At 55.4% G+C, this 18,110-nt stretch overlaps 1 protein-coding gene and 1 non-coding gene across 2 annotated transcripts; one reads left to right on the top strand and one right to left on the bottom strand.

Moving 5' to 3' along the window:
• Positions 1–715: 715 nt before the first annotated feature.
• LOC112067055 (U6 spliceosomal RNA) lies at positions 716–822 on the bottom strand. The gene has a single exon (XR_002893056.1). It is a non-coding gene; the product is annotated as a U6 spliceosomal RNA (small nuclear RNA).
• Positions 823–8,545: 7,723 nt separating this feature from the next.
• FOXL2 (forkhead box L2) lies at positions 8,546–9,682 on the top strand. The gene has a single exon (XM_024131899.1). It carries the CDS (start codon positions 8,546–8,548, stop codon positions 9,680–9,682), a length of 1,137 nt encoding a protein of 378 aa, XP_023987667.1.
• The last annotated feature ends 8,428 nt before the right edge of the window (positions 9,683–18,110 follow it).

The following is an 18,110-nucleotide window of genomic DNA, read 5'->3' as shown; positions in this document are numbered from 1 at the left end:
AAAAAAAAAAAAAAAAAAAAAACACCTATGGGAATATTTACCATGGTAATCACCTCAGGTGAGAGGGACAGAGAGGGATCAAGGAAGGATACAGAGGGGTCCTCGACTATATATGCAAGATTTATTTCATAAAAAGAAATATGTGTGTTAGTGAGACTGTGGAGAAACAGGAATCCCATACACTTTTGGTGGGAGCGTACACTGCTTCAATCTATAAGGAAGGTGATTTGGTAACATCTATCAAAGTTACAAATGCATACACCCTTTGACCCATCCCTATACTTCTACAAATTTTTGTACAGATATATGCACACGCCTACAAAATTAAGTATATACAAGATTTTACATTACAGTATTATTTATAAAATTAAAGGATTAGAAACAAGCTAATGCTATGCAGCTCTAAAAAGTGAAGGCATTGATATGGAAAGATTTCTAAGGTGCAGAACACTGTGCATTAGATGCTGCCATGTGAAAAAAGTGAGGGAGGGCAGGGAAACATATGTGGTATGCTTGCATATGCATAAAATATGTCCAGGAGGATATACAAGAGACTAGGGTCACTGGCTGCCTGTGAGAAGGGTGACTTGGGGACAGAAGTGGGAGTCTTTTCATTGTAAGCCTTCTGTATATTTTTTTAACATCTTTATTGGAGTATAATTGCTTTACAATGGTGTGTTAGTTTCTGCTTCATGTCAAAGTGAATCAGCTATACAAAAATATGGACTGCTTCACGAATTTGCGTGTCATCCTTGCGCAGGGGCCATGCTAATCTCCTCTGTATCGTTCCAATTTTAGTATATGTGCTGCCAAAGCGAGCACCTTCTATATTTTTTTAAATTTTGGTATATGCAAATATATTGCCTCTTCAAAGAAGGACAAAATGTTAAAACTCTGAAGCTCAGGAAGGTTCCATAATCTCCAAGGCTGATGTCAGTAAGAACTGGGACAGAGGTCTGTGTTAACCACTCCCCCACGGTGCCTCCCAGACTGTGGTGGGTGTGCATCTGTGACAGTAGCGGACACCAGGACCTCCCTTCCACCTGCACTACCTCTGTGGCCTAGAGCAGAGCGTGTATATTTCTGGACCTGATTTCCCATCATCCACATGAGGGGGCCCTTCCTGTTCAGACGTGCTACTAGTTCCCATTCCTCAGAAGGGCTGCCTCCTAGCAAAAGGCTAGGGCCAAGAGGTACCTGGAACAGAGCACACAGGAATCCTGGAAAGGATTCCCACCCAAAGCTCCAAAATCCTGACCACAGTTTCCCCCCAACAAAAGCCTGCTTGTACCACCACAGCAGCCTGCCAGCAATTACCCCCAATTACAAACTCAGAGCCCAGCAAGGCCTCAATTAGTCTGAAAAGGAGCCCGAGGAGGGGCCCGGTGTGCAGTATAGTGCCCACGTATTGTCTCCACCCACAGGGTAGCACACTCCTCTCAGTGAAGCCCAGGGCCTTGGATACCTGGGAACCATGTCCTCAGGATATGGTCCTGAGGAGAAGGCTGTGGGCTCTCCTTCCCAGAGTGACCATTCCCTGCAGGGCCCAGTCAAGTGCTATGTCCTGAAGTGCAGCTCTCTCCCTGCACACTCCACACACATCCTTCCCACTTACCAGTTTCCCAGGCAAGGTGTGACATTTCCAGGCTATCATCCCCATCAACCCCAGATGAACATCCCTGGACGAACCTGCAGATAGAGGGATGCCCCAGGCTGATGCCTCTAAATCACCACTGTTATGGGCTTGGCTCAACGTGTTGGGAGGAGGACCAAATGCCCATCTCTTCCCAGGGAAGGATGGTCTCTGAATTCTTCTCAGAAGCATCCAAAAACAGACTTGTCCCTAATCTTCTCTGCAGGTCTAATCTTCTCCTGCAAATTCCCTGAGAGGAACACCGTCAGGTTGCAGAGCCCTGGGTTCGGCAAGCTTTGAGGTTTTCATGAATTGGCCCCCATGCCTGTCTTCTTCACAGTGGGTGTGCATGGCTGTGACAAAGACTGTGTGTGTACAGAGATCTCAAGCCTGGGTGTGACCACGTATGCGGGGAGGACCAGAGGTTACAGGAAATGGGCCTCATAAATAACAGCTTAGATTTGGTCAGATGGAAGGAAGGACTTCCTGACCTGGCAGCAACAGAGCCACACACTCAGAGGTGAAACTCAGGGTTCCAAAGTCAAACTGCCACTTAGTGGCTGGGGACCTTCAGCAAGTTACTTAACATCTGTGAGCCTCAGTTTCTTCATCTATCAAATGGGAATAGCACCAACCCCTCAGCTTACCACTGGACCACCAGGGAATTCAGTTGTCATAAAAATGAAACGAGACACAGCTTTGGGAAAGATCCCTAGTGTTCTCCTTACTTGCTGCAAGTAATAAATCCTTCCTTCTCGAAAAAAAAAAATGAAATGAGAAAACGCAAGTAAAGTCCCTGGTTCAAAATAAGTGTTTAATAAAGGATAGCTATCTTAACCCTTTATAATGATGACAATAATAATAATAGCTGGAGGTACACAGCAGTCTTTAGAGAATGCTTTCTAGAAGGAAAAGGCCTGTTACAGCATGTCTGTCTGTCTGTATAACACTGTAATTTGTTCTTCCACTTTGGAAAACTGGCAATTTCTACTAAAACTAAACAGATGCCTACTCTCTTACGTAGTCATTCAAGAGTAATGAAATGCCCTTCACAAAAAGACATGTAGAAAACGTTCACAGTAGCTTTATTTATGATATCCCCAAACCGGAAACAACACAAATGTCCATCAATAGGTGAATGGATAAGCAAATTGTGGAATATTACACAGCAATAATATCTGATACATGCAACAAGATGAATGAATATCAAAAACATATTACGCAGAAGAAACCAGACTAAAAAGAGTACATGTGGTATGCCCCATTTATATGAAGCTCAAAGCAGGCAAAGTTCATCTACGGTGGTAGAAATCAGAATACCTGTTACCTTTGGGAGTAAGTATGGACGAGGAAATGATAGGAGGGAATCTTCTGAGGTGACAGAAATGTTAAAGCTCTGTATCTTGATCAGAGTGGTGGTTACATGCTATATTATATGTAAAAATACATCAAGCTATACACTTGAGGTGCATATTGTTTACCATGTGTAAGTTAAACGGCACACACACATACACACACCATTTTGGCGTGATGGAAATCTTCTTCGGAAGCCCAGTAATAGGGAACATAAAACTCAGCCCTTCTCCCTTCCTCTGGACTTCATAAAAGCTAGGCATCTAAAACTGCCCTCCTACATGGACTCTCTTTAGATGGTTCCCATTTGTGGAGAGAAATATGAATGAGAACCAGGAGGAAGAGCTCTTTCAGGTATCCCCTCATGGGCCTGCTTACGGCTCCAGACAGCAGGCCTTACCTTGCAAGCTAGCTGCCACAGATGCAGAGGCCTCTCTCTTTCTAGTAAAGTTAAGTTTGACTGTTTCAGACACATCCTCGCCATGATCAGGGGGTGGGGGAGGGGTTGGGAAACCAGGAAGATGTCCTGTGTCCCTGCCTAAGGTTCAGCAGCATGGCTGTACCACCATAATGAGCAGATAGCCCCAGACGACAGAAGACTCTCAGATCCTGAGCTGGTCCTCTATGGTCCAGCCACTCTTCCCCACCTGCAGTCCCTTTCTTAGAAATTCCAGCTTCATAACAAGGAAAGTGGCATCTCTCAATTCTCCGTGGAGCACAGCCATGTTCCAATTCCACTACAATGCATTAAGCCCACCCTGGTGTGAAGCGCTGAGTGCGAAGTGGAGGACACAGTCTCTGCCCATCAAGGCTTACAGTTTGGATGTGGAAAAAGGCAACTTTAAACAAGAATACATCACGCTCTCAAGCATGTGTTTGGGCCTACTGTCAGGGTACTCACTGTTCAGAGCTGAAGAAAATGGCTTTGGGCCATGGGAGTCAGAGCCATAGGATACCAGAGGAAGCTGGCCAGCAGCTCCTGCCACCCTAGACTTCTCTCTCTGAGAGCATTCCAGAGGTCTTTGGAAGGGAGAGGTCCTGACATGGCCCAGGAACCACTCCCTCTGCCTTTTCTTTCTGAATTAGGAAAAAGGTCTGCAACTGCACTGCAGTCTGCCTGGTACAGGGTAGGGCGTACACTCCTTGGGGCAAAGAGGTGCTGATGGACTTGAAGCCCAACATCAGTAAGGTAAGGAGGAACCCAGAACTCTGGCCTGCTGCCTCCCAGCCCAGCCACCCACAGGCCCGGGGTGGGGTGGCGGAGAATTCAGCAAGATACTTACCAACTGGAAACAGCTCTCAGCTCTGGTCTGTGAGTTCTTCCCCAGAATGGGTAATAGCGTCTTCTCTCCCTCTCTCCCTGTCTCTCTCTCTCTCTCTCTCTCCACTTCCCTACTCTTTCTCACTCTCTCTCCCAAGCACATATTTGGGTAAGTGACTCTGCTAATCCTAACCAGGCAGAATAATACCGGCTGGCCTGGGGCCTGGCGCCGTGTGGGTGTGTGCACGGGAGAGAACCGTGCAAACTTCTCTGCAGCCTGTCAGTTCGGACAGCAAGCACAGCTACAAGACAGAGATGAAGCCTGTGTGAGTGGCCTGTGTGTGTGTTCAAGTGCATCAGGTATATGTTCCCTACCTGAGCTTCTGAAAAGAACTCTGAACAGCAACCTCGCCATGGTGACATCCAGGTGGCAGCCCAGTCACCCTAACCACAGGCCAAGGACATCAGAGGATCAGCAGGCTTCTGGGAGTCAGACTTGCAGACATGGAGCCAAGAGATCAGTCTTGAGATAGCTGGGTGTGGGAGTGTGTGAAGAGGCTTAGAGTCCCAGCATCAGACTGACAGGTTTTTCCACCAAAATGTGCAGGATCTGAACTAGTATATGTGACAGGTGAGTGTGAGAGAGTGGTGGGGGAAAGGAGAACTGGAGGGGATAACAGGGGTTGACTAAGAGAGAGATGGATGGATGGAGGAGTGTGACCTGGGTAGAGAGACCTGGAGTCCGTGGGGTGGGGTGGGCCGGGATGGTGCTGACAGCTGTTTGAGGTGTGGAGTCGCGCGCATGTACTAATCACCACGCGTATTCAAGCTTCCCTTTCCCCGCCGTGGCGCCGCAGAGAGTTCCCTCTCGCCCCGCAGGAGCGGGGAGCGGTGGGTGTTCGGGGGCCTCCGCCGGCGGCGGCTCTGGGCCAGCTGAACGGGGCCGGGGAAGCTCTGCCTGCCTCGGGGCCGCCGGGCGGCTCACCTGGCGGGCCCCGGCCTCCAGGCTCCCAAGGCGCGGGCCGCTCCAGCGCTGTTGCACGATTCCCGGCCGTGGGAAGAGGAGCGCCTCGCTCCATCAGAGCGGAGGGCACAGCTCGCTCCGGCTGTCGGGGCCTCCGCCGCGCGGGGCGGACGCGGGGCCGGCGGCCGCGCTAGGTCGGCGGGTCTCCACGGCGTCGGCCGGCGGTGCTCGGGCTGGAAGACCGGAGCCGCAGCTGCGGGCCGCCGGGAAACCCGGGCCGGAGAGGCTGGGAGCTCCGCCCGGCCCTTGGACGTGGGCACCGCCCCAAGGTCACTGAGCCGGAGCCCTGCGCGCCGCAACGCCCTGGGGCCCCACACAAGCCTCGGCGCGGTCTGTCTTGCCGGCGGGATCCCGACCTCGCCCAGAAACAGGGCCCTACCCAGCCTGCCCAAGAGGGCTGAGAAGTAAACCAAGGCGCGCCCCACCGCTTCCTGGAGAGATCGGTACCTGGGAGCAGGACTCCTCTTCCTTGCTACTCAGAAAATCCTTGAGAGTAACCCCTTCCTTTACCCCCAACCCCTACACACACACACACACACACACACACACACACACACACACACACACACACACTCCTTAAAGGCTGAAAAGGGAGCCAAGTTTGGAATTCAGGGAAGTGATGACACACACAACAATGCTGTCACACCTGGCTGCTGCAGGCCAGCAGCGGAAATGCCTGCAAGGGGGAGAGAGGGAGAGGGAGAGGGAGAGAGAGAGGGCGCCAGCCTGGGTGGTCAGAAAAAAACAGAGGAGAGAGCAGCCCCCCACCCCCCAGCTGTATTTTCCCCTGCCAAGGCCCTGGGGGAGGATGGACAGTGAGGTCAATCTGCAGCAGCCCCAAACCCAACTCACACCACTCCCACACATAGCCTGGGCACTAATGGGGGTAAGGAAGAAGAAAACACCTTCGCTCTTGCTCAGGAAGCAACCACAGAAGTTTTGAAGAAGAGCTGCTTGCCCCGGCGTATGTTTGAAGCAGTGAAAGAAAACAATCAAGCCACTTGGGACCTTTTCAATGGCGGGTGGAGAAAGGTATTTAGTGAGGTGAGTTTAGGAGAGCCCTGCTTCCTCTTACCGTGGTGCTCAGGCCAGGCTGCCCTGCTGAGCTCTCTGGAGTCATCTTCAAGATGCTGAATTCCAAAGAGCCCGATCACCCTGTCCTCCTTTCCTTTCATCTCAGAATGCAGATCAGGGGCCTGAGTGGGAAGAGGCCGCACATGAGGGTGGCCTGTGGATGCTGGGGAAAAGGCCCATAGGCCACCAGTGGCTCTTCAGGCTTCCTCAGAGACTGGGCAGCTTGGGAGGAAGAGGTAGTGACAGGCATTGGGCCAGCCACTCCAAACATGCCAACCACTGCACACACCGCATGACATCCATTCAGTTCACCTTTCTCCACAAAGTATCCTGGCCCCTTCGGCGACAAGGGGTTTGGGGCACGAAGACTCAAAACACCGGCCATCTCTCTCACACTTTATGACTGCAGACTTTTTGTTAAGGCTGAGTTAACTGTTAAAAGACACACCTGACTATTTTGCCAGCACTGATTTCCCCTGAGACACCCTCCCTGCATGCAACTGGGTCACAATCAGACTTCTGCTGAAAGTAGGTGAAAATTCACCCCTCAGCCCTGGGGAAAGATGGAACAAATGTCTTGTCAGGAGAGAGATTTGAACAAGTACCTCCCTTACGGCCTGTTGTTTTTCTTCCTAGGCTGTGACAGATTATATACACCGGCAGTGAGAGAGGCAGGAAGAATTGAGAAAGAAAGAAAAGGGGAAATGGGGAAGGGAAGGAAAGAATAAATAAAGGAGAGAGAGGAGGGGAGAGAAAAGAGGAAAAAGAAAGAAGATGCAATATTCATGAGCCACATTTACTGATACATGATACACATATACCATTACATATCTGCAAGTATAAATGTGTTTTACCCCATAAATATAAATATCACACCTTGTATATGTGCATACCTGTGTTTCTGCACCAGCACACGCACACCCGGACAGCTGGTATCTCACGTGTCACAAGGACAGACCCTCCCCATGACTTCTATTTGTGATGCGGTGCACATACATACACAGTCCCCCAAAGCCCCACGGCAACATCTGCGCCTGTGTCGGAGCAGGAGCAGAGTGGGGTCTACTTGGTTAAAGGGAGTCTCTGTGTGTTAAAGCACACATCCAACCCGTAGGATTACGACGCGGTTACTGAGTAGGGGTCTGGTCCCTAGGTCCAGGAGCGGCGCAAGGAAGGGTGCAGGGGCTTCAGGCGGAGCCCCTGGGCCCCTCTTCCCAGCGATCTTCCTCCCCGGCTCCGTCCCGGCCCAGTCACTCTGAGAGCGCAAGGGACAGGCCAGGCCGAGGTTTCTTCGTTCAGTGACACGCGTTTCTGGGCTGAATTTCCCAAAGCCAACGCGCAGCTCTCTGCACCCCACCCTCGTCCGGCCCCCTCGCCGTCCCGCCCCTCCCCCGAACCGGAGCTAGAAGTTTAGCCCCCAGCCAGCAGCGAAGGGCAGAGCGAAGGAGTCTTCTTCTTACACCTGGAAGCTGCGAGGAGGCTTGGCGCGCCTCTCCCCGCTAGGGCCCGAGCTCCCAGGGCACGGGCCAAGAGCGGACGGACCCCGCCGAGGCCCTCGGCATCTCCCGGCCCAGTCCGCAGAGCGAGCACCGGCAGATTCAAGGGCTTGTGAGAGCGTGAGCGCGGCTGTCCGCCGGGCCCCCTAAGCTCGCTGGGAGGGGGCAGGCCGGTCCGGGCTGTGCGGGGCGTTTACAAAAAGTGACTTGGAGATGAACTCTCCCATGCGCGACTGGCCGCCCCGCTATAGGGGCGAAGGCGCCTGACGCAAGCGGAACTCGGCGGAGCCCATACGAATCAGAACAGAGCGAGGCTCCTGGAGCACTAGGGACTCCAGGAGGCAGCTCCGCCAGAGACGCGGGTCTTGCCTCGGGAAACCGGAGGGTGGGGGGAGGGGAAGAGCGCAGAAAAGAAAACCCACCGAGGCGGGGACTGGCCTGGGCGGGGAGGGGCGGCGGAGCCGGAGCCCCTCTCTGTTGGGCGGACTGCCCATGGCCAGAGGCTGAGTTCCACTCCCGCCGACCTCTCCCTAGGGGAAGGGAAAGAAGAGAGAGGCGCGAGAGGCCGCCAGCGAGAGCGCGGGCTGCATCCGCAGTCTCCAGAAGTTTGAGACTCGGCCGTGAGCGGACTTGTGCGCCGGGACTCTTTGCCGCGCCAGCGGAAAAGAGCAGGGACTACCCGGCCGCGGCGCGCCGGCTTTGTCATGATGGCTAGCTATCCCGAGCCCGAGGACGCCGCGGGGGCCCTGCTGGCCCCGGAGACCGGCCGAGCAGCCAAGGAGCCCGAGGCGCCGCCGCCGCCGAGCCCGGGCAAGGGTGGCGGCGGCGGCGCCGGGACAGCCCCGGAGAAACCGGACCCGGCGCAGAAGCCCCCATACTCGTACGTGGCGCTCATCGCCATGGCGATCCGTGAGAGCGCCGAGAAGAGGCTCACGCTGTCCGGCATCTACCAGTACATTATCGCCAAGTTCCCGTTCTACGAGAAGAACAAGAAGGGCTGGCAGAATAGCATCCGCCACAACCTCAGCCTCAACGAGTGCTTCATCAAGGTGCCGCGCGAGGGCGGCGGCGAGCGCAAGGGCAACTACTGGACGCTGGACCCGGCCTGCGAGGACATGTTCGAGAAGGGCAACTACCGCCGCCGCCGCCGCATGAAACGACCCTTCAGGCCGCCGCCCGCACACTTCCAGCCGGGCAAGGGGCTCTTTGGGGCCGGAGGTGCCGCGGGTGGCTGCGGCGTGGCAGGCGCGGGGACCGACGGCTACGGCTACCTGGCGCCCCCCAAGTACCTGCAGTCCGGCTTCCTCAACAACTCGTGGCCGCTACCGCAGCCGCCCTCGCCCATGCCCTACGCCTCGTGCCAGATGGCGGCGGCCGCTGCGGCGGCGGCTGCAGCAGCGGCGGCCGCAGGCCCGGGCAGCCCAGGCGCGGCCGCTGTGGTCAAGGGGCTGGCGGGCCCGGCTGCCTCGTACGGGCCGTACTCACGCGTGCAGAGCATGGCGCTGCCTCCCGGCGTAGTGAACTCGTACAACGGCCTGGGAGGCCCGCCCGCCGCGCCCCCGCCGCCGCCGCCTCACCCCCACTCACACCCGCACGCACACCATCTGCACGCGGCTGCCGCACCCCCGCCGGCCCCGCCGCACCACGGGGCCGCCGCACCGCCCCCCGGCCAGCTCAGCCCCGCCAGCCCGGCTACTGCCGCGCCCCCGGCGCCCGCGCCCACCAACGCACCCGGCCTGCAGTTCGCCTGCGCCCGGCAGCCCGAGCTCGCCATGATGCATTGCTCTTACTGGGACCACGACAGCAAGACCGGCGCGCTGCACTCGCGCCTCGATCTCTGAAAGGCCAGGGCCCGCCGGCTGCGAGGATGCAGGAACGCGCGACGCCGGCCTTGGACGCAGCCACCGCCGCCAGCCAGACCGCGCGCCCGCTGGGGCCGCCCCCTGAGCCAGCGCCCACGGCCCCTCTGCGCCTCCGCGCTCCCCTCGGCTCCTCTCGCTCCTCTTTGTCTCCGTTTCTCCTGTGCTCGCCTCCCTGCCCTCTTTGCCCTTTCGCTCCTCCGGCCTACAGGCCGCCTCTCCACGCGTTTTCTGCAGGCCTAGTCTTCTCCGGGCGCCCCAGCGTCCAGGCTGGACACCGGTTGCCAAAATTCACGGCGGAGAGGAAGTGCCCGGGGCCGGGGTGCAGGCGGGCGTCGGCGGCGCAGACCTCCTGGCCTTCTCTCACAGGTCGGTGCGCTCGCGCTCGGCTCTCTCCGTCCGGCCGCCGCGCCATCCTTGGCTAGAAGCGCCGGCCTGGGCGGGCGACGAGACCTGTGCCGACCGAGAAAGGGACGAAAGTGTATTTGCTCCGCGTACCCTCTTGGAGCTGTTCAGAAGCCCCTTGCTGGGCCGGGCGGGGGTTGGGCCGGAGCAGGGAGCCGGGGCCGCCTCGCTCGGCCGCCTGCGCCCGGGTTTACACCGCATCCGGGCTCGGAGAGAGGCTGCGTTTCCCCCGCTCTCCATCCCGGCGCTTCGGGCCCCTTCAGGCCCGGGCGGCTGGCTAATGTTTTGCTAAAAAGATGGGGAGGGCTATTTTAGATGATATCCAAAAAAAATTTTTTTTAAGAAAAATCTCACCGGAAAACCGGCGAAGTATTGTGGCCTTGGAGTTTGCTAAAGCAAAACATGAAAATCTTCTCTACAGGAGATTTGAAGTAGAATTCCTGTCGGCCCTTCAAAAAGCTGTGTTCAGAGAGGTAGGAGAATATGCCCAGTAACAGACGGTTTCCTCTGTAAACTAGAGGATTTCCCCCCTCAACCTATCTTTTAAAAAAATATCAAAAATTTTCCCCTATCTTCCGATGCAAACCCCGAGCGCCGGGAGATCACTGCCTGCCTGGCGGAAGCTGCAGGGACAACTCATCCCCTCCCTGATTTTTGTTTTTCAAACGTCTTGCTTCTCCCACCTTGGGCAGGAGAAATGTGAAACCCGGCAGCAGTCGGACCAGGCGGGCTTGTGGCCCCGAGCCTGCTGGCCCAAAACTCTAGACCTGGTTGTTCTGTAGTGTGTCGTTTGGAGGACCAAATTTTTCTAGAAAGAACTAGAGCACTTTTGTTGTTTTGTTGTTTGTTTGTTGTTGTTTTGTCTTGTCGATTCCCGAATAAATTTTTTGTTCTTTCTTTTCACACGGACTTAATATTATTTACGTCGCACCTAAGTTTGTTCAGCAGCTAGTTAAAAGAGGGAGATTTTCAGCAAAAATTTATCCTTTTTCAGATAAACAAGGGTTGAGGGCAGCCGGAGTGGGGGACCTTTGTGGTTTGTCGCTGCTGCTTTGTTTTCCCGGGGATTGTTTGTTTTCTGTGTCATCGCTGGTCTGTTGAGGCTGTTTCACATCATCGTAGAGACATTATTTGCCGTGGTTCTTTCACAAGGCGTGACTGTATGTAGGATTTGTTCTATTTTTGCATCCATGCAAGTTTGAACTTTACCTCCTCCACAGCCGTGCTAGGTGTACGGGCCGTGTTTTTATTATATTGTCTTCATGCTTTTCAATTTTTCCAGTTAAATCTAACAGCCAGAAGAGTTTATTCCAAATAGATAAAATCCTGGTTGCGGAAATGCTCTGTAAGCTGCAGACCTCTGTACAAATGTAACGAGTGACTGATTGCCTTATTTTTAACGGTCAGAATTCATTTACCTTGAGATGTGTGTAAGAGATTTGGGAATATCAGAGATAGGTGACCATACGTCCTGGCTGTAGAAATGTAATCTTTTCTCTCTCTTTTTCTTTACTGAGACTCTTCGAATAACGAATTCAGACTGGTGCTTCCACGCAGGCACACGGGAGTTCGACCGGATTACAGGCCGGGGCTGAGAGGGGGATTAGAGGTGGTCGGTTTTCAGTCGTTCGGTTGGATGACAAGTATCAGACAACTCTTGCTGCCCCTGCAGCGGCGCAGCTTGAGCTGTACCCCGCTCCCAGCCACGTGTTGCTCGCTGCCCCCCACTCAGCCTGTACAGCAGTGGCCACAGGTCCAGGCCGACCAGTAAGCCGGGAGGAGCTGCCCACGGCAAGGAATGAGCCTGCAGGCCTCCCACTTCAGCCCATACTGGTGGTTACGCCTTGGCAGTGTTAGAGGGGGAGCCCTGCTATGTGTCGTTGGCCCCAAGGGGAAGTGGCTCAGGCTCAGAAATCCCACTTCTTCCTCGGGCGGGCGTCCCGGGGAGGCTGGAAGGTGGAGGATGAAGCCGTGCGGGTTCTGAGGAACATCACCCTGAGACCGGGACTGGAGCCTGCCAGGGCCAGGGGAACCAGAGCAGGCTGCAGATGAGGTTCAGCCCCGGCAGGCGAGAAACACAAGAGGCTGGTCAGGCTCGGTGTCTGGGTGCTTCTGGCAACCTGTTGCACCTTTGTCTGGCTGACTAAGGTGAGGTGGGGAAAAGAAAGTAGATGGCTGCGTGCTTGCCCGTGCTTTCTGTGATGTGAACAGGTATCTCATTGGTAGTTGTATAGTCTATGCCTGCCGCAAATGTGTGTGTACAGTGTAAGTCATGTCTTGGTGACAGGGAGAGAGGTGTGTATATCTGTCATTCACCTTCAGAGAGGGCATATATCTTAGGCATTGTAATAATCACAGGGCTAATATTCAGGGAATGGTTACTGGGACCACAGCGTGTGTTGCATTCATAAGTCATTGGTAACATATGCAGTTATGTTCTGGGTATATAATTTTGGTTTGTTGAATGAAAACAGAGAATACATACAGAGCCTTTGCTTCAGCTGGTCGAGGCTCTCTGTTCCAAGGCTGGCTCTCAGCACCCCACAACTGCTATTCCAAGCAGAGAAAGCAGAGAAGGGAAGTCTTCTGGGCAGAGCCTCCAGTGAGGTGGGGAAGTTGGCCTAGGCCAGCGCTGAAGGACAGAGCCTTTCTCTGTCCCCCAAGAACTGAAAGGCGAGAGGCACCCACGACTGGGGAAAGAGCAGTAGCCTCACCCAGTTCGGAGGATGAGATGGAGGAATCGGGGAGGGATTCCTGGTCTACACAGGGATTGGAGGAGTTGAGAGAAGGGAGCCAAGTCATACCCCACTTCCCCATGGATGCCCGCAGAAAGACATCTGTCTCTAATTCCAGCCCCAGGAGGTTCTCCAAATCTCTACAGTTTGGTCATTTCCCCCCAGTGTTACAAGTTCGGGGCAATGGTTGATTTTCTTCATCTTTCATTTCCTTTCTTTCCTCTTCCTCTTTGCACTTTTGAGTTTCTGTTAGAGAAGATGATTTAAGGAATTCCCTAAGCAAGGACAAAAGTATTTAAGAGAGTTCCTGATATGTAGCAATTATGCCTTAGCATATACAGTCTGGTCTAGATGGCCAGACCATGTGGGTATATGTATATATGTTTGCCAGAGTGTATTGTAAATACAACGTCAATAGCTTGATATAAATATGCTGCCAATTTCTGCATGTCCTGGGTAATGAGTTGCTACACATGTCATTGAATGAGGAGTATGTGCGTACGTGTATGCATGTAAACGTCCTCACACTCAGCACTAACAAGATGAGCCCCTCTCCTCACATTTACACACAAATTCTTGGTCATGCCCACCCCCTAGAACTGCCCAGCCAGAGTACTTGGGTTCTGGTAGGGGAGAGTGTCCACTTCTCAGGGGGACCTGGGAGAAATCTTTGCCAGTGCAGTACATGCACCAAAGGACTGTAAAATGGGGATAGGAGGTTCTCTGGGATGGCCCCGCACCCTACTCCAGAGGGTGTTCTGGGCCTGTTTCCCCCTTGCCTAAGTAAAGCGTTCACTGCTCTGCCTCCTGGCTTTGGGCAGGCAGGAAGCCCAAGACCTTTCACCTGAGGTTAGGCGTCCTGCCCTTGCCTGGGCCTCTCACTAGCCAAGGCTGCAGCTCCAGGCTGGGAAGAGCCCCCTGGTGGTGGGTGGAAACCAGGGGTGGACCAGGGCTTCTTGCAGCCAGATGGGCAGGAGAGGATGGGCCAGGAAACTGGGTCAGACCCAAGACAGTCTGCCTATGAATAAGGTCTTCCCTTAATGGAGGTCTGGAGCACCGGAACCGCTGAGCCAGGCTCCTGGTCTCCAGGCGTGGGTCAGGGGCCAGGAAGAGCGGCTTGGTCAGGCTCAGGAGTCCTGTGATGCTCCCGCTCTGTGGAGATAAGCCAGTGGTGACTATGCCTTGTCAGTCCCGCTGCCTCTGGAGGGGAGCCCCTGCTTCTGGGAGTAGCCTGTGGAACCTGTATGAAGGGATGGGCCCAGGAGCCCACACCTCTGCTCTGTGGTGGGGACCGGAGGCCTGGAGTGGTTCAGAGCGACCTTCATGCCCCAGAACCACAACCAGAAGTGAAAGATTCTTCACTTCACTTCTGAAGGATTCTTGAAACCAAGTGGTCTGATTGGCTTTCTGCTTTCTGGTGAGAGGGCTCCATTCTGTCACAAGAGTGTCTGGGCCCTAGGAACCCCAAATCTTGTTTACATTTAAGGAACCTGGGGTCCTGAGAAGAGAAGGAGCCAGCCAGAAGTCACCCAGCTGTCTGTCGGGCAAACAGCCTCAGAAACTTTAAGGAGAGACCTGAGAGTACTGAGCCCAGCTGCCCAGCTGGGCCCTGCCAACCGATGTTCGATGTTGGGGAGCTCAGTGGGTAAAGGGGGAGCCAGCAGAGGAGAAGGAAGCACAGGGCTGGGTCTGAGCTGTGGGCTGATTTTACTCTGGAAACTTCTGCTACGCCAGCTGTTTGCTGCTCACTCCTCGGTGGTAAGCTCTCACAAACTTGTTCTGGGACCCATGTCACCCCAGGGGGATGGTTTGTGCAGGAGGGGGCAAGGACAGGGACTGTTCAGCCTGGAAGGACTAGCGTGGAGGCTGGTGACCTCCTTTAATAACTGTGGGACCTTGAGGGGAAAAAACCATTCTGAAGTTCAGTTTTCTCATCTGTAAAATAGAATTATATATACCTTGCAGGGTTATTAAAATAATTAAATGTTCTACTGTCAAAATGCCCAGTTTATAATAGATAGTCAATATGGTTTTCCTTCCCCTATTGAAGAGGAAAGTAAGAAAGAAGGGAGGAAGGGAGGGAGGGATAAAGAGAAGGGGGAGAATGGGGAAAGGAGGGAAAGAGGAAGAAAGGAAAAGCCTTTGGTAGTAACTCTGTAGGGTATGACATCCAAATGCAGAGGCTATGGCCACCCCTGCACACCCCAAGAGCCCAGGCCACTGATCACCTTCGCCGTCCGGGCTCGGGCGATTGCGTCCACCCTGCCTCGGCCCCTTGACCCTGGGGGTGAGGCGCGTTCTGTTGCTGGGAATACCCGATTCGTGGGGTCACAGACGGAGAGCCTGGTCCGGGGCTCCTCCAGCCGCCCTCTCGCTTCTCCTAAGCCAGTCTTCACCGATACATGAGGTTTTCCCTGAGAAAGGCCCACTGACCTGCGAAGTGACACCGACTCAGGCGCTTGGGTCCAGGCGCAGCCGCCACTCTCAAGCTCTCGGGCCGACGCCCCACGCCCTCAGGTGCCTCCCTCTGGAACGCTGGGCTGTTAGAACTTTTTCCCCCTTTTTCAGAAAAGCAGTAGGTAGCCACGAGGCGGGAGGTGGCGGAGGTCAGCTTGTGGGAGAGGCTCCCCCCGGTCTTTGTGGAGAAACGGGAAACCTGAGGGGTAAACGCAGGAAACGGGTTGGCCGAGCTGCGGCGGGCAGAGGCGCAGCCCGCGGGTGACAGCGGAGACCGCATGGGGCCGTGGCTCCGCACAGCCGGGCCCGGGCGCCAGAGCCTCCAGCCCGCGGGCCTGGTGACGGCGCTGCAAGCGCGGATCACCAGGCACGGACCCGGTGCCTCCTGGCAGCTCTAGAACTTCGGTGAGAACGACTGGGCCCGTCTGAGCTCAGGGTGCTCCGGACAGCAGGGCGAGCAGGGGAAGCGCAGGAGACCCTGACCGTCCCCGGAGGTGGCGGAGCGCACCGGGCATTGGCCGCCGGAGCCCCCACCACGCCGGGAGACTGACTCCGCTTCTCCGCGTTGGGAGCTCACCCTGACCTCGTTGTCCTTAGTAATAGCACTATCAAACCGAATAAAATAAAACCTTTTCCGGATTCTCCACGGAAGGTTTTCTTTAGGCAGGCGAAGAAAAGGAAAGGACAGGATCCCGGGAAACTTCAATCCCTATGGATGAGGAGGGAAGGTGAATGTGCTTTTTGCTTTTTTTGTTTGTTTCTAGGGAGAAAGAAGGAAATTCGACACATATTTTTAAAAATCTACCCCCAACAAGTCCCAAAGGCTGTGAGTGTGAGCAGAGTCAGGAAACCGAGCCCCCGCCCGCAGTGACATCGGGCCTTTGTCTTCTTTCCTGAAGCCCCCATGACTGCTGACCGCGCCAAGATAAAGGCCGGGTCAGAGCCCTGTGGAATCCCGAGGGAGGGGGCAGCGGGGCCGTCCATTGGCCTCTTCCAACAGGCCGGCCTTGCCGGAACGGGGCTACCCAGCCAGGGGCTGCTCCCCCAGCCCCAGGCCCAACTGAGGCACGGATCCGCGTTTCTCGACTTGCCCTGAGTCTTCTGCCACTAAGTTCCCTGGACCCAGTCCCCACCAGCGTTACGTTTTCCTACTTAAGGGCTCCAGGAGGGGTGAGAGGCCATGCCCGCCGTCTCCCGCCACCTCCCACCCGCGGGACGGACGTCGCCTGACTTGGTCCTCTAGAGTGGAATCGTGAGCAACTTCTGCTGCGTCTTTGGCGTTTGCGGCCGCTGGGCTCGGTTGGCCAACAGGATCCGAACGCGTGCCGGGACTTCGCCGCTGCGCCTCTGTGCCTTCTCGCGGCCCTGGAGACCCCTCCAGCTCTTGGCCTCAAATTTCCGGCGTAACGCACTCCTGTCGCCCGAACGGGTCTGCGGAGGTGGCGGGAGAGCGTTTGTGACCCTATCCTACCGCTTTTTGTGATTTAGAAACGCGGGTCGCCGCGGAGCTCAAGCCTCCGTGGTGTTGCCTTTGCACGGCGGCGTGGAGACCCCAGGGTACGCGTAGGGTCCGTTTCTCCGCAGACACGCATCACGCAGGTGATGCGAGTGCTGCGCCAGCTCCGACTTCTTCGGAAGAAAGAAGGGGAAGACGAGCCCGGCGACCTGCGCGTGCGGAGATAGAGGGATCTTCAGCAGTCAGGCTGCGCGCCTACCACGTACACCAGGTTGTGCGCTGGGGCCCCCAGCCGGCGCTGCAGCCGCACATTTTCCCAAGCTGAGGGCGAATCCTTGGTTCCCCTCCCTTCATGATGGCTTGTCGGGGTAGGGGCCCGGGCCGTTCTCCCTGAGCCTACTGGAAGATCCGGGTCCCTCTTTTATCTTCCATGGGGACGCGACCTGGGGAGGAAAAGGAAAGGCGACAGACCAGGGAAGTGAGGCCCTGCAGGCTCGCGTGCCGGGAGCGCCCTCCACCTCTTCCTCTCTCGCCCCTGGCCCCCACCCGCTGACTCGGGGATCTTGGTCCCCACTGAAACTGGAGCTGCCCACCGGCCATCAGATGAGAGATAAAGGAGCCTGGCGGCGCCGAGGCGCTGACCGGATCCGGGCTTTGCCGCACCCTGAAGCGGCACCTGAGATCCTGCTTCCCCAGGTGGCACTGACTCAGTTGGAGAGAAACGGCTCGGCTGAGCAATGTGCACACTCTGCCTCCAGGCACAAACAGTCGCGTCCGCGTGCGCAGTGTGCTCAGACACCTCTGCACGAGGGTATCCCGTATCCGTGTGCGTGTACACATATACGTGTGTGCATGTTATCAGTCTAGAAAGACAGGCAGACACATTTACACACGCGTGATATACCTGTGCACACGTTTGAACTCTGTTCTTGCATCTGCCCCGTTCGCGCGCTGCGCAGACGCTGATGGAGCCGGCTGCTCAGTGAGTAGTAATTATGCCTCACATTTACATAGGCCTCTACTGTTTCTAATCACGATTTTTACAACTACCCTGGAGATACTGTCCTTTCGAATTTTAAGTGGGGAAACAAGCCAAGACAAGCTAATGGGTGCCCGTTTGCATGCAGACTGTGAGAGAGCGGGGCCAACCAAAGACCTCGCCCGCTGTTGAACGCGGATGTGTTTGCTAAACGCGCTCCGAGGTTGGCCCGTTTACCGCCCTAAGCTACCTCCAGGCCCAGCGGGCCTTGGCCTTTCGCCAGGCTTCCCGGGAAACCCACCTCGCCGGGTGTCTAGTCGCAATTCGTTCGCTGATAAAAGTGCGCACTGCTAGAGCTCGGTGACCCTGGTGCCCAGA

Source organism: Physeter macrocephalus, chromosome 1, assembly GCF_002837175.3.
Source record: "Physeter macrocephalus isolate SW-GA chromosome 1, ASM283717v5, whole genome shotgun sequence".
Classification (NCBI taxonomy): domain Eukaryota; kingdom Metazoa; phylum Chordata; class Mammalia; order Artiodactyla; family Physeteridae; genus Physeter; species Physeter macrocephalus.
The sequence above is the reverse complement of the archived record's forward strand: the minus strand, read 5'-3'. Positions and strand labels throughout refer to the sequence as shown.

Bases quoted from the DNA above. Each gene is read 5' to 3' on its own strand.
- FOXL2 (XM_024131899.1), top strand. From the start codon at position 8,546: ATGATGGCTAGCTATCCCGAGCCCGAGGACGCCGCGGGGGCCCTGCTG.